Below are 14,239 nucleotides of genomic sequence, written 5' to 3' on the forward strand. Positions count from 1 at the left end.
TTTCACTCGACGAGCAATTGTCTCACGAGATGGCACATCTGAAGAGGATCTGAGATGGACCGACGAAGGGTGACTATGGGTTTAAAATGAGTAGTTCGATTTGTCGTTAAAGGGTCGTTATCATACATCGCACCGGGCTGGACCATTTTCTACCTCAATGCTACAGTATCGGAAATGATTGCACACCACCATTGGATGAGATGAATTTCCCAGGATTTCGGTCAACAACAATGTCATTATATTGTTAGTGTGTGTATGTTTAATCTCAGGGGAGCTGACATCCGGATCGTATTTTCTATTTTTATCTGATTAGTCAGGGCGTGCATTGATACTAGGCTCCAAAGCACATTTTCCATTGTCCACAGGTGGCAACATGGCAGTCTCAGCGAACGGGTACTCGCAGTTTTATCGCTCCGGCTGAATTTGATACGTATCGCGTTGCCATGCAAGTTGCCGTCGGCTCTGCCTAACCTGTGACGCCCGACAGACAAAAGCCTTTGGTAACTGCTGCTTTGTTTGCCGCTGACGTAGTTGATAATTCCGGTTGCACAATGAGATGACGGTGAACTTTCTAGTACCGAAACGCACAAATTTCGGTCTTCCCGCAAAATCAGCAAGGTGGCTGGAAGGGGTCTTTGAGTTGGCCTAAACAGGTCTTAAAACCACAAGAACAAAAACGAAATGTTCAGTTCTATCGGGGATCTTCTGAGAGAGGATTTGCCCAGCGCTTCCTTTTTTAGAATGCCTGGAAAGGACCTGAAGATTTCCAAGAAAGACTGGGTACAAGAGTTCCCTGAAGTAAAAGCAGGACTTCGAGACGCAACCTTGAGCTGCATCGAAGAACGGCCCGGTCAAAAATATGGTCATCTTCAAAATTTAGCAGAAGATCGTATAAAGCGACTTACATCTAGCACGAACGTATTTCATAAGCTCATCGAACAAGAAGCAGACGTTACCCGAGACTTTCAAAGACACTTGTCTCTTCCATGTCGTCAGGCTTGGAACGGGCTCAACGTATTCGAGCGCTCGCAATCAGGACCACCAGGGGCTACCACTAATTCCAAAACCATCGACCATTATTTTTCGTTGATGGTCGAGAGTTATGAGTACTGCTTGTGCGCTGGCGAGCTGAAGCCATGGGGTGTCATTCAGAAGGACGAATGGTCCGGGGCCAAGACTATGGGAACAGTCACCAAAAGGCTAGGGCAAGAGATGAGAGGGTTAGTAAACATACATCACGATTGCGGAGCGTTCTCGGTCACTAACAGATTTGGTACTCTTAAGATACGCCTACAAGTACGACTGCCCGCAGGTTTTTGTCTATGACTCCCGACACCTCTTGATTTTTCAGTTTCACGCGACCACTCGAGAAGACATCAGAAGTCAAGACTGTTTGATTGACACATGGGTTATTCCGCGCTCAAGTCAGTCTCACGGGGTCAACATTACAATGCGGGAAGCGCTGGATACATTGATTCGGTGTGGATGGATGCGTGTCGTTGGCCAATTAACTAAGTCGTCGTTCAAACATTCAAATCGGGGAATGGATGCAAGAGTTTGAGTATTGGTCTGGGAGGCCCCGATGGAGGCATTGCAGTCTAAACAGCATCAGGCTGTCGCATCCAGACGGATACCGGCGTAAATATGATGCTGGGGCAGGGAGGTGGTATTGGCATGCCAATGGTCAATTTGTCAGCTGGTCCAGTCCTCAGCTTAGGAGCAGCACGTGATATGGAGCGCAAGAAACGTTTACCGACCTGATATTTAGAGTTTTAGAGCTGGAAACAACCATAGCTGGCGTCAATACAAACAACAGAGAAATAAAGCTTCACACTGCCTCGGGTCCGAAAGCAGGAGAAAAAGTCTCAGGTTCCTGAGACTGAATTGAAAATGTGGGCCCGCGAAATCTCAAGTGCCAAATCTCAGCTGTGAAATTTGTATTGACTGTGAAAACTCGGTGCTGAGTTTGTCTTCAGCTAACTTACAATCAAATAAGTGGAGGGTGACCATTGTCTCAGCCTATCGCGGAGTCGCCACGGCCCATCTTTGGGCCTTTGGTTAAAATTGCCCCAACCAAAATCGGCATGTCCAGAACTGGGCAAGCCCTGGCCTAATTTCAGTCTCTCCATGTTCCAGGTTACTTTCGTCGGAATCCTAACTTCTTTTGGGCATCCCAGAACTTGACCACTTTATCAATGCAAGTCCAAATTAACGGTGAATTGTTTTTGGAATTACAGTATGGAGTTCAATGACGAGCTTTTCGTTTTAATTGCCTAGCCATCTTTTCGGCTTTGTACCGTTTTGAAGTCTGTAGACTTTACCTGAAAGATGCGACAATTGTGTTTAATTTTTCCCGCACTCTCAAAATAGCTAAGCGACATTAGAGACTCAAAAGGCTGATTGAAAAGGCATGTTCTCTCACTAGATTTGGATTCTAAGACTTATCTCTTGAATGTGCCGGTGTACTGTAACGGATTGTTGGTATACATAGTCCTTTTCCTTACCTGGCTGCCGTCCTTGGAAGATCGGCTCATGGTGCTTTTCTGAGCTATCCTACACATTCCGAGATAGTCGTGCCCCTCCATAGTTCTTCAGGGTGTTTTATATTCTATTATTCATCTAGGGAAAAACACCTTTGAGCACAATCTCTTCATATACGCAATCACCCTCCACTGCAACAAAGATAGAAGCAATGTCTTCCACAACCCGATTCGGTACAGGAGCTCTACGGGCAACTAGCCCCATATTCGCACCTGCAGGCCCAGTCCCTTTGGTCAGAACAACCTGGTCTGTGTACAAGTGGCCGGTGGTGCAGCTGCTCAGTTTCATCAGTGCCATGCTGCTCGGCTACGATGTCAGCAACGTTGCCAACATCCAGGTGCCCATCGTGACCGACTTTGGTAAAGTCGAACTGCTCACCTGGGTCGCCATCGGCTATACAGTCGTCAACTCCTGCGTCGTGCCGCTTTGCCGCAGGCTGTACATGTTTGGTGATGCGAGGTGGCATGTTTACATTTACGCTTGCATCTGGATGGCGGGTGCTGCCGTCGCGGGAGCTGCGACAAGTATGGATCTCGTCGTGCTCGGGAGGGCGATTATTGGAATTGGGGGTGCTGGGTTATACCAAGGGTATTTCTGTTCTCTACAGGCTATTTCATCTACAGAAAAGAACACTATTGCTAACCTCAATCCTGAACTCTAGCATTATGTTCTACAACTACACTTTCTCCACACCCGTCGAAGCCCCCCGTGGCCAGGCCCTAATCGGTGTCGGCTTTGCTATCGGTCTACTGCTTGGCCCCGTCGTCGGCGGCGCCTTTGCTGAGAATCACTCGACAACCTGGCGCTGGGCCATGTACATCAACATTCCCGTCCTGGTGTTCCTCGTCGTCGGCTGGATTGTCTCCTTACCCGCTCTGTATCTGGGTCAGACCACGGGCCACCCAGCCGCTCGGCTTCGTGACATCGACCTCCTGGGCTGGCTGCTACACAGCGCCTTTTTCATTATGCTGTGCTCCAGCCTTGTTTCCTCGGGCACGCGATGGGAATGGGGCTCGGAGTTGTGCACCGCCGCGTGGGTCTCTACGGGCATCCTGGGCACGGTGTACGTGGCGCAGCAAGCCTTTTGCATCTTCACCACGCCCGAAAACAGGATCTTTCCCGTCAGGGTATTACGCGAGCGCATCTCGGCGCTATTGGTGCTGTCGGTGGCCATGGCGGCGGCCGCGTACGGCATTTCGCTGTACTACACGCCGCTCTTCTTTGCGTTCACGCAGGACGCAACCCCGCTCGAGGCTGGGTTGGACCTCATGCCGTTCATCGGGAGCTTTGTCGGCACCACGATCGTCGCCAACATCTTGCTGTCGCGGCTTAGGCTATACGCGCCGCTGTACGTGCTGGGAGGTGGCATCATTGTCATCGGCTCGGCGCTGCAGAGCCTCGTGACGGTGGATGATCCAAAGTCGCTCATTCTGGGAAAGCTGGCGGTCGTCGGTGCTGGCTTGGGCCTGGTGTTCCAGACGGGAGGGAGCGTGCTTAAGGCGGTGGCCGCGGGGGATGCAGTTAGGGAAGGCGATTACATCACGGCGTTTGTGACGCTGCAAATTTCAGGCGTTGCGCTGTTCACTTCTGTGGGTGGCTGCATCTTCCAGAACCTTGGGGTGAAGTACGTGCGCGAGGCGATCGAGCAGTACACACATGGGATGTTGGTACCGAACGACGGGACTGTACGAAAGGTGCTGGCTGGTCTGGGGTCGGAGCTAATAGGCGGCCAGCAACTGACTGTGGAGCTGCGGAGGAAGGTGGCCGAGGGTGTCACGGAGGTTATTCGTAAGCTGTACCTTATTATGGTTGCTGCTGGTGCGACAATTCTACTGTGCGGGTGCTTCATGCCGTGGGGAAGGTTGAATTTCATGTCGGCCGATGAGGCCAAGATGGATGAAGCATGAGAAGTGCGTGGAAAATCAGCCTATTTCACACGTCTATTCAAAAATCCCATAATTAACCGAAGGGCAGTCCGCAAAGCCAGTTTGCACAAATAGTCCAATAAGATCGCTAACTAATCAGAGCTCTTCTTGAAATGATGTGGTATGGATTCGAGATAGGTGGTTTGTTGTCAAAGAGCGATTGTCTTCGATGCAGGCAAGGAATATATAATGGCCGAAATACTTCTTGTGCTTGGTTGCTTACGTGTAATCCCAAAAGCATCGTCATATCCTCATTTGGACTAGAACACTAACGATAGCACACAATGTTTGGACAGAGCATGGACTGGTGGCTTGTATTTACCGACACTGTATGGAGATAGTAGTCAAGGACTGTCAGTACAAACCGGCCTGGTAGAGTTTACCACTGCCTTCATCTCATGGTTCCCAACATGACTATTTGTCGACGCTGGCTTTTCTAGAGCGGCTTCGTGGCGGTACGGACAAGGATTTTCCACGGTGAGCGGTACAAGGCATCGTCTACAGCCAGTGCTGGATGAGGACAGGGCGTCTTCAGTAGGCGTAACGAACCCTCTTCATCTTTTTCCTGCATTTAGTCGGTACCTTCGCGCAGGGCTTTCCGCGATGCCTCCGGCTCTTTTGCTTCATTGCCTCTACCCAGTCAGTTACGCCAGACAGGGCTTGGCGCGGCTGGTCTTTGTGCATTATGAGATAGTTTGGAACTTCAGCCGGTGAAAATATCTTTTCACTTATCTTGCAGCCGAATTCTGCGGCCAACTTAACCAGCTCATTAGTTTCGGCAGATGTATCAGGGGTGTACATGCGCCAAAACAGATCTCGGGCGTGATTTTTGGTTATGTTGTCGAAGCAGAGTTTCAAATCGACGCGGCCCGGGCGGATGAGGGCCTCATCGAGACTTGCGGGCTTGTTGGTAGCCAGGATAAGGACGCGACCCTCTTGGGATGCCGCTCCATCAAACGCGTTGAGTACACCACCGATTGTAACGCCATTCCTTTTGGCAAGCCTCCCGCTGCTTTCTCTAATTTGCTTCAATTTCTTGACCTCAAAGCGCTTTAAGCCGACTGTATCAATATTTTCCAGCAAAACAATGCACCTTTCAGGCACATCGTTGGCGAGCTCCAATAAACTGTTGTCGGTCAAAGCCGGCTCAGCGAGATTGATGACGTAGATATCAAGTCCAAAGAAGTCTGCCAGAGCCAACGATAGCGATGTTTTTCCGGTTCCTGGGGGTCCGTGAAACAGGTAGCCCCTGCGTAGGGGTATCCCGTGATTCGCGTACCATTCCTCGCTCTTCGGATCGAGATAAACTTTTAGCAACTGTCCACATTTTTCAATGGGTGTAAGGGACCTGTGGGTTATTACTTGTCGAAATAGCCGGAAAGTACTACAAATAGCAGCTCGTGATCTTCCGGCAACATGTTATAAGGCCTTCCTCGTTTTTGTTATAAATCTCTGTATGCATCGTTGTTGAAATTATACTACTCAGTCCCTGCAAACTAATTATGGGGTTTGGGGATTTTTGCCATGACTCGTAAATCTGGGAACAACTGGTTGTGGATTTTCAGAAGCTCATAACTCTTATAATCCCGCGCACGAATCTGGTATTTTTACTTTTATTTGGATCATGGACCTGAGCTGGCCCACATATATTCCATGCTACTAGTAACGCATCGGTCATTTTTTCCACATCGTCTCCAAGCCTTCCAAACATCATCTTGAAGGATTGTAGGTCGCTGTTCTGCAAAAGATTGCGGTAGAATCATACGGTGGAACCGCAAAGCAACGCTAGTCCTCAACTTTACTAGCCCCTGTCACTCCACCATGATTTGAATGCTACAGCCCCGCATAAAGGAAATTATTCGACTGGTTGGTCACCTCGTACAAACGCAGCCAAACCAGCAGCTGTCCTGCTTATTGTAATTCTGTGTGGGTGTCTTAATTTGAGCTGTCAAAGTGGGGTTACGAACGCCTGCGCTGTTCGCTTACGGTTCCCCAGTCAAAAACGTTATCTACGCGACCGCCAGGCCAGCCGATCGGATACGACCACGGCACGCTATTTATGGGGCGGCAGAATGCAGGGTCTAGCGTCACATAGTGATGCGTGGTAAAATAAAATGCGGTTAAATATCGACGACAGTTGTTTATTGCATGCCACTAGTTTGCATTGGAGCGTCCAACCCTCATGCCTGTCTCAGGCTTCTCCCGTCCAGGACCTGATTTTCGATAAGGGCAAATGGTTCATAAGGGGTGGGATGCTCTAATGCAAACTAGCGGCATTCCACCAACAACGGTCCCTGTATGTTCACCTCAGCATTATTTCGCCACAATTACCATGCGCCTTGCCACGCTGGCGCCCGCATTTTGCCGCCCAAAATAGCGTGCAGCAATAATGGAGGGCCTCCTGCATATTATGGACGCCCTTCTGACTGGTATAAGTGGCTCAGAATGGCTTGATTGTATGCAGGATTATATTGGCAAATTACCAAATCATGCTGTCAGTTCTGTGAAGGTGCAAACTTTTGACAAGCATTCACCACAGCCGTCGAGTAACCAAATCCAGGATCTCTCCATCACCGGGGCGGGGGGCAAGCGCACAATCCGATCGGCTGGTCTTGCAATGGCGTAGATAATGTTTTTTGACTGGGCAATGTTAAGCGAATTGGGCGGGCATTCGTAATCCCACTTTGCGTAGGACGGAGGGATAGGACCCTCGTCTGCCGTAGCGGCCGTTCATTGAGTTGTGAAACGCGTTTGGCACGGTTGCGGCTAGGTCTAGGCGATGCCGAACGCATATTGCGTCACCGGGAGTTTAGAGAGCTGCCTTCATGGGACCTAGAAGTACCTCACGTCGCATTTGTTGTTTTCACCGTTTAGACAATAAGCCTATCACGACGAACGAGCGACCAGATGGCCACATATTGCAGATGAGATACTATGTAACCTGTTACCACCGCATCTTTGAATGGCTGAACTTAACGTCCGCACAAGCCTGATAGCAAAAAAGCACATGTCTGCAAACGCTGGCGGCCCCGTGACATATCACCGTTTCCAGAATCGTCAGAACAGCAGCAAATTTAGTCTCAGTCCAGGTGATAACGAAATAGGCCGTTGAACTCATCTCTGGCACTGACCGACCGTGACAACGCAGAAACCACACCACTCTCTCGACAGACAGTAGCATTACATTACTGACAGACCCAACCACGAACCCCCGTAATCGGAAGTAAACTCGTGAACAAATCATTCCATATAACACCAAATAATGCACAAAAGGTCATTACAGTAGACTTGGCCCTGGTTTCTTCAACCAATTGTTCAAACCTCCACCGGAAACCTGCGTGAAAGCTGGCCTATATGATGTCGGCAGCTCGAACATCCCTCCAACCCGTCCCCCGAAAAGTGCTGGGACCGAAGCATGCAATCTTCTGGTTGTGGTTCTTCAACTTTCATCCCCTTCTTTTTCTTCTTTTTAGATTTTGAAGCAGTGACACCCCGTATTCCCCAGTCATCAACTTGAATCGGATTCTCAGGCTGGGGCGGAGGTTCAGGGACTGTTTCAGGCTCCAGGCTGGACCTTGGCGTCGGCTCGCATTCACGGGACTCCGATTTGACTTCCTGGCCTGGCCTAGTTAATGCCGTCTGGCAAAGCGTAGCTTCTGAAGGTGAACCGATTTTGGGCAGTGGTGTACCGGCGGACTCCTCGACAGCCTCATATAGATGGGTCGCGTTACGCTTTGACAGCGCCTCATTGCTGCAGACTAGGTCGACGGTGATTTTAAATAGCAAGTCCATGAATGGCAACGTTTCGAGCTCGGTTTTCGGCACACAATCTACCAGACTAGAAGGATCTTTGAGAAGCGGTTTGAGACCGGCCGCTACATAGTTGCTGAACCATGTATCATTTATCCGTGGATTTGGATAAGCAGATCGCGCGACCTTCAGAACCGCAGAGAAAGGCAGTCCCTTTCCAAGCTTTTCGATCTCTACTTTAGCAAGGTCCTCCAAAGTAGATATATCGTATTCTCGAGCCATGGCGTAGACTTGGATGCTTGTCGCAAGCTCTGAGTCGATCTTTTCGTCAGGGGTCGATCCCTTCGGTTCCAAACTCTGGTAGGTGTTGGTAATAAGGTAGTGGACGAGAACGTGACCAACGTCTTCAGAAGTATCGAGCGCTATAGTATAATCCCATGAAGTGGGATTGTTTAACTTTGGGAACTTTTGAAGGAAGGATCTCGGAACTTTGAGTACAGTGTTTTTCATCTTTAGACTGATGGTGGGGGTTGCATATGGCCTGGTTTCTATCTTAGCTTCAAGAAATTTGTGGGAAAACTGTGAACCACTTACGATGACACAGGTCGTCTATCGGCTTTCTCAGGGAGTTGCGCGTCAACTTCCTCAACGAGACAGTCTTCGACAGCGGCAGACTTTTTCTTTTTCGCCATATTGTTCGTTGAGCAACGATCTTGCACAAATGAAAACATGTAAAAGTCAGCTTGATAATATGGCCAAAAGCTAGCAGAAGCTTGAGGAGGCGGTGGTCGTTCGCTGTAGTGATTATGGCAGTTGTTGCTCGCTGTCTCCTTTTATGCCCACTCGCCATCCCAAGTGCGGGGTTATTCACGTGCCCTCGCTGTGTTACACAGCATTCGCGACCCAACGCTTCTGAATGTGATGATGGCGCCCAAACTCTGCCTTTTCTATGGGAGGATTAAAAGCAGCTGAATAGCCAGGGAACCAAAAAAGCCCGTATGAAGCCAGGAAGATACTATTGGCATCAGCTGCGCGGGATCCACAGAAGAGATCCTTGTTTTCCCCCAGGCACACCAATAAGCAGGGAGCACGTTCTCTGCGCAATAGCAATGGAAAATTGCAAGCGGGTCGTATCCGATAGTACATTCAGCTCTGTCAGGAATGAGCCATAGGCACATTGGAAAGAGAGCCATTGCTGACTACCAGTACAAAATATTGGCTGCGATGCAACGCAAGAATCCACTAACAGCGCTGGAGAACGGCCGTATGAAAGGACTGGACGTGGCCATGGTTGCGACAACTCATCAAGTATGAAAAGCAGCTGCAAGCGCCATGCAGCAATCATATTTCCCCGCAGTGACTGTAACAGTCTAGGAGCCGGAAAGTGGATACTGTTGAGGCGGACACCAACGCTACGCTGCGGTACATGGGGTACCCCCATACCCCGGGCCGGAAGTGGTGAAATCGGGGCGAGCGAAGAGCGTTTAAATTGGGCATGAAGAATAACCACGCAGAATATATTTGAAAATAAAATAGTGGTTTTATATTAACGTTGGGCTCCACATCTCCGACCCCCCTAAAGTCCGGCCCCCTTGAAAAATGTAACGACGAAATACCCCTTTTATAAACCGATTTAAATGTAAACCTATCAACGCACAATAATACAATCATTGTCAGGCTCTCCCGGTTCGCTAACCTCTTCTCCATCGTTCAAAGCTTCTAAACAGTCCCTATTATTTTCCTGTGCTTCATAAACGTTTTTTTTGCTGACCAAAAGCTCGTTGGGATCCGGAATCACCCTTTTCCTTTTGACCGGCCGTACCGCCTCCAATTTTGCTTTTAACAAACTGATTTTTTGCTGAGCTTCAGCCAATAAGATATCCTTGGTTTCGAAGCTTTTTTGGACTTTTGCAAACAAAAGCCGTGAAGTGGCGTTACTTTTTTCGGACCGGGAAATTTCCTGTAGTTGAAGTCGAATATCTCGGGTCGTTTTAGGGGTTTTCCAAATAAGTAAAGACTGGTCGTTAATTTTTTGGGTTGGATTTTCCGGTGTTTTATCCCTTTGGAAGCCGTTATTTTTACCTTTTTCGACGTTGGCGTTGCTATTTTCTAATAAAAAAGGGTTTAAAAGTGGTTTTGCCAAGTTCACCGGCCATAACCCCGTCGTACGCCAACCAGATTGAATGGTTTTTGCTATAAATGCTTTTGATCTGGCTTTTCGATAGCAAAGTAGAAAGTTTCGTTTCCCAACAACCGTTGAACAGCAAAACTGGTTTACAAATCCCAGGTGACGTCGATAAGCTTCCTTTAACGGCCCAAAAACCGATAAATCCAACGGTTGAAGAACGTGTGACGAATGAGGGGGTAAATATAGGAGTTGAATATTGTTTTGCAAGCAAAGAAGCATAAATTCGTCCGTTATATGTGATCCATGGCCATCCAGAACTAATAACCGCTTTTCAGGGGTTAAAGGTTGGGTATACGGAATAAACACCTTTTTTAACCATTCGATACCTGTTTCATTATTTGTCCACCCGTTTTCGGTTGCATGAAATTGCCAGGTATCGAAAGGACTTAAATCAGCTGGAAACCATTGTTGCTGTACGTTTTTCCCCTTAAATATAACGAGGGGAGGTATAACAGCCCCCGTAGCTGATACACATTCGATTATGCTCGTCCAACCCCGCGTTCCAGGCTCTTTTCGCTGTAATGGCCGGATTTTATTACGCCCTAACACCAGGCCATTAGATCCTTTGCCTTCCATTATACCTGTTTCGTCCATATTCCAACGGTTGGCCGGTTTTATAGTATCGACAACGGGATTTTTCAAATAGGACCACCAAGATTTAATTACCTCGGTTGTAGCCCCATTAACCCGGGCATTTTCTATTCGCCGGGGTCTTTGGGTTTTCAAAATTGGATATCGGGCTATAAAACGGCTAACCCAATGTTTCCCAAGGCTTTTTCTTTCTCCGGCGGCCTGAAGAATTCGTTCCGCAAAATAGCGTAGTTCTTGATGCGTTGGCGGAAGGCCTAACGCGGCCTGCGCAAGTACCCAATCTGCCAAATAGGTTTCCTGCTCCTGTGAAAGCCTTTGACAAAATCTTTTCGCTTGTTGAATTGACTGGGCCCCCTTTAAACGATCGTGAAGGGTACTCCGAGGAATACCCCATTTTTGCGAGGTTTTGTGAACTGATTTGCCATTTCTTATGTCAGAAATGGCAGCAAGAAGCTGATTTTCAGTGTACTGTTTCATTGGAAGGTTTGGAGCAAGAATCTTCAAAAATCAAGTTCTAAAGTGAAAAATTCGTCTAGATATTTATAAAATAAAACAAAGGGTTGACGTGGCTGAGTAGATATTTTTAGGGGCCGGACTTTAGGGGGGTCGGAGATGTGGAGCTCAACGTTAATACGCAAACGGCAGGTAAGGTAGCCCCACCCGCCCGAAGCGCCACAGTACGCCCCGCTGCAACTGCAATATGGTGTCGGTTCACTTGTACAACTGCAGTATGGCTTAGCTGAGGATCAACCAGTCGGATCATCAAATACTTTTCGGGCGGCTTTTGTTGTTATTATAAAGTACTTGCACCAAAGCTATTACGATGAACCATGTTGAATAATGCATGTTCATCACACTAAGACAATGACTCACCGAGCCAGCTTGTCGAGAGCGCGCCACCCTCGCCTCCTCATCATTACCGACAAGAGAAGCATAGGCCAGCGCAGTTGCAGGATCAGCGGATGTTAGTCGACCTTACGACGGAGGATACGGGCTTCCGATGCTCCAATTGCAGGGAAACGTTCAAGTCCAGTGAAAAATGCTTTGCATTAAGCGGCTGTCGCTGTGTAAGTTGTGTTCCTCCTCGCTTGTCAAAATTGTTCGCAACAGCTAAGAACGGTGACGGCCATAGCCAATTTGTCCGATTTGTGCAAACTGAGGCTGCGACAGCCACAAAGAGCTAGGTGATCAGAGCATATTTCAGGTGTTCTGGACCAAATGCTTTTGCCTGGAAGACAGCGAGGACATGACGGTCTTGAAATGCGGTTAGTTATGGTATCTTCTTCCGGACGAGTAGGGCTGACAACACTCAAGCTCAGGCCATGTGTACCATGATGTCTGCATCCTAAAATGGTTTCAGGCTTGCCAGATCGGCACAAAAGAAAGAGACGGCGGGCCCTGTCCTCGCTGTAAGGAACACGTAGACGATGTTTTGCCGCTGGAGTGGAAGCAACTCGGACTTGAGAGGATGGTTGACGCAGCTGTATTTTCCTGAGGCAGAGAAGAAAATCAAATAAAACTACTTGGGCTGGAAATCCAGCTCTTCTATAGAGACATCTACAGACTGATTGTGGCTTCCGTAGCTTGTTCTAGAATCCGACCCGGCTTTTAGTTCTTGCAAGTAACTCCGTAGAGCCCGCTTCACGTGTAGTCTGGCTTCTAAAGTGGCAGACACTTGGTCCAGTTAGTTTGGCTCATGCACGCTGCAGGAGAAAAAGCTCACCCAGTAACAACAGTCGGTTGTTTCGACTTCTTTCTTCACCAAGACAATCTTGCATGCCTTTTCTGATGATAGCTTTGAGACCTGGTTTTCCTTGGTAAAGTCTCGCTCGACCGCCAAAAGTCTTCGCCACCGTCGAGTCAGCGGCAGAAGGGGTGCCTTCCAAGGACCCTACGTTGTCGAAAATGGAGATCAAGATCATCTGAAGTCCGGTTAGCAGGGTCTGCAGAGGAGCGGTGATAGACCTTGCCTTCTTGGTATCCTGATTAAGGACCGGGTTGAGAAGCCATTGGCCGGCCGGGTTGATAATGTCTGGGAACGATTAGCGCTCATAACTGAAATGCTACTCCATCCTGGTCGAACTCACCTCGTTTCGAGATAAGCCAAACAAAATGTGCCTTTTGTTTGTTTCCTCTGGATACTAGCTCTCTGAGGTAAGCTGCTTGAGCAGCAATGCCGTAGCCACTTGCCAGCAGCAGCACGAAATCGAATTCCAGCAGTGAAATACGTCTCCCAAATGGCCCACTGACGATGGCATGTCGTCCGTCCTGGCTGTCTGCCAGATGGAGCTTCCTGGTGAACCCGCGCCTGCGCTCGACAAAAAGGTCCAGGCTTTTTTGTCTATCTTTTGACCACGAAGTCACCACAAAGGGGTGACTTTGAATAGAGGATGACGCACCGAGCGAAGGGATGGTTAGATTGATGTACTGGCCGGCGGCAACACGCAAAGGGCGGGGCAAATTAATGGTCACTTTGACCGCGACCAGATCACGATCTGATGGCCCGAGGCTGACGGACACGCTTGCCAGCGTCCCCCCTTTCAGGTTGCGGCATATTAGACAGCAAGCACGATACGCGCAAAGGGTTAAGAAAAAAGTGACAAAGCTAGCGCAATACACTTCCAGATACCCAGGGTTCGAAAAGTCGAAGACCGACCGCAGGTGCCAAGCAATACCTACAGCAGCACTGGCCGCTAAGCAATAATGCAGCACGATAAACACTTCGTAAAAGCGATTTGTGAAGAAGCTGAAGGACGTAACTATCAGAAGCTGGACGGCACAGGCAGCCTTGTTCAGTCAGTTGATATTCGGCAGGCTCGCTGCGGGAAAGGATCTCTTACTGAGAATGCCAAAATATTGCTGAGACTGTTGAAGGAAAACGATTGACCGTTGACGATCATTCCTATGCTGTGAAAGGCTGTCAAGATTGCGGTTACCCATGCTGAAATACGATGGAAGAAAAAGTATAAGTGACGGCTAGCGCCAAGCAGGTCAATAAGGAGATCCGAGTGAAAGGCCAAAAGCAAAGGGTGAAGATGGCATCTGTATCTGTAGATGAATCGCGCGGTCAAAAGTAGAAGAAGAAGGCCTCCGACACATAGCGCGTAGCGCTGGACTGCCGAGTCCATTTTCGAACAGAACACAAGGTTTTTCCTCTTTGACTGATCTTGTACAGGGCACAAGTACCGGCCTTTCCTTACGTTTGGTTGCCAGAGTGCACCGATACAAGAATGAATATGAATGC

The 14,239-nt window shown here is 48.7% G+C and overlaps 6 protein-coding genes across 6 annotated transcripts; 3 read left to right on the forward strand and 3 right to left on the reverse strand.

The window, feature by feature from the left end:
* Positions 1-681: 681 nt before the first annotated feature.
* MGG_17639 (uncharacterized protein) lies at positions 682-1,397 on the forward strand (the record flags this gene model as incomplete). Its single annotated transcript, XM_003719463.1, has 2 exons — positions 682-1,220; positions 1,352-1,397. 2 exons carry the CDS (start codon positions 682-684, stop codon positions 1,395-1,397), a joined length of 585 nt encoding a protein of 194 aa, XP_003719511.1.
* A 1,295-nt stretch (positions 1,398-2,692) lies between these two features.
* MGG_04298 (uncharacterized protein) lies at positions 2,693-4,448 on the forward strand (the record flags this gene model as incomplete). The annotated part of the gene is made up of 2 exons (XM_003719464.1): positions 2,693-3,129; positions 3,203-4,448. 2 exons carry the CDS (start codon positions 2,693-2,695, stop codon positions 4,446-4,448), a joined length of 1,683 nt encoding a protein of 560 aa, XP_003719512.1.
* Positions 4,449-4,784: 336 nt separating this feature from the next.
* MGG_14893 (uncharacterized protein) lies at positions 4,785-6,180 on the reverse strand (the record flags this gene model as incomplete). Its single annotated transcript, XM_003719465.1, has 3 exons — positions 4,785-4,793; positions 5,016-5,773; positions 6,078-6,180. 3 exons carry the CDS (start codon positions 6,178-6,180, stop codon positions 4,785-4,787), a joined length of 870 nt encoding a protein of 289 aa, XP_003719513.1.
* A 1,601-nt stretch (positions 6,181-7,781) lies between these two features.
* Positions 7,782-8,908, reverse strand: MGG_04296 (uncharacterized protein; the record flags this gene model as incomplete). Its single annotated transcript, XM_003719466.1, has 2 exons — positions 7,782-8,733; positions 8,811-8,908. 2 exons carry the CDS (start codon positions 8,906-8,908, stop codon positions 7,782-7,784), a joined length of 1,050 nt encoding a protein of 349 aa, XP_003719514.1.
* Positions 8,909-11,607: 2,699 nt separating this feature from the next.
* Positions 11,608-12,490, forward strand: MGG_17640 (uncharacterized protein; the record flags this gene model as incomplete). Its single annotated transcript, XM_003719467.1, has 3 exons — positions 11,608-11,640; positions 11,877-12,062; positions 12,356-12,490. 3 exons carry the CDS (start codon positions 11,608-11,610, stop codon positions 12,488-12,490), a joined length of 354 nt encoding a protein of 117 aa, XP_003719515.1.
* Positions 12,491-12,514: 24 nt separating this feature from the next.
* Positions 12,515-14,123, reverse strand: MGG_14894 (uncharacterized protein; the record flags this gene model as incomplete). The annotated part of the gene is made up of 4 exons (XM_003719468.1): positions 12,515-12,669; positions 12,719-13,027; positions 13,083-13,422; positions 13,836-14,123. The coding sequence occupies 4 exons, from the start codon at positions 14,121-14,123 to the stop codon at positions 12,515-12,517; spliced, it is 1,092 nt and encodes a 363-aa protein (XP_003719516.1).
* Positions 14,124-14,239: the final 116 nt, after the last annotated feature.

Source organism: Pyricularia oryzae, chromosome 6 (genome assembly GCF_000002495.2).
Source record: "Pyricularia oryzae 70-15 chromosome 6, whole genome shotgun sequence".
Taxonomy (NCBI): Eukaryota; Fungi; Ascomycota; class Sordariomycetes; order Magnaporthales; family Pyriculariaceae; genus Pyricularia; species Pyricularia oryzae.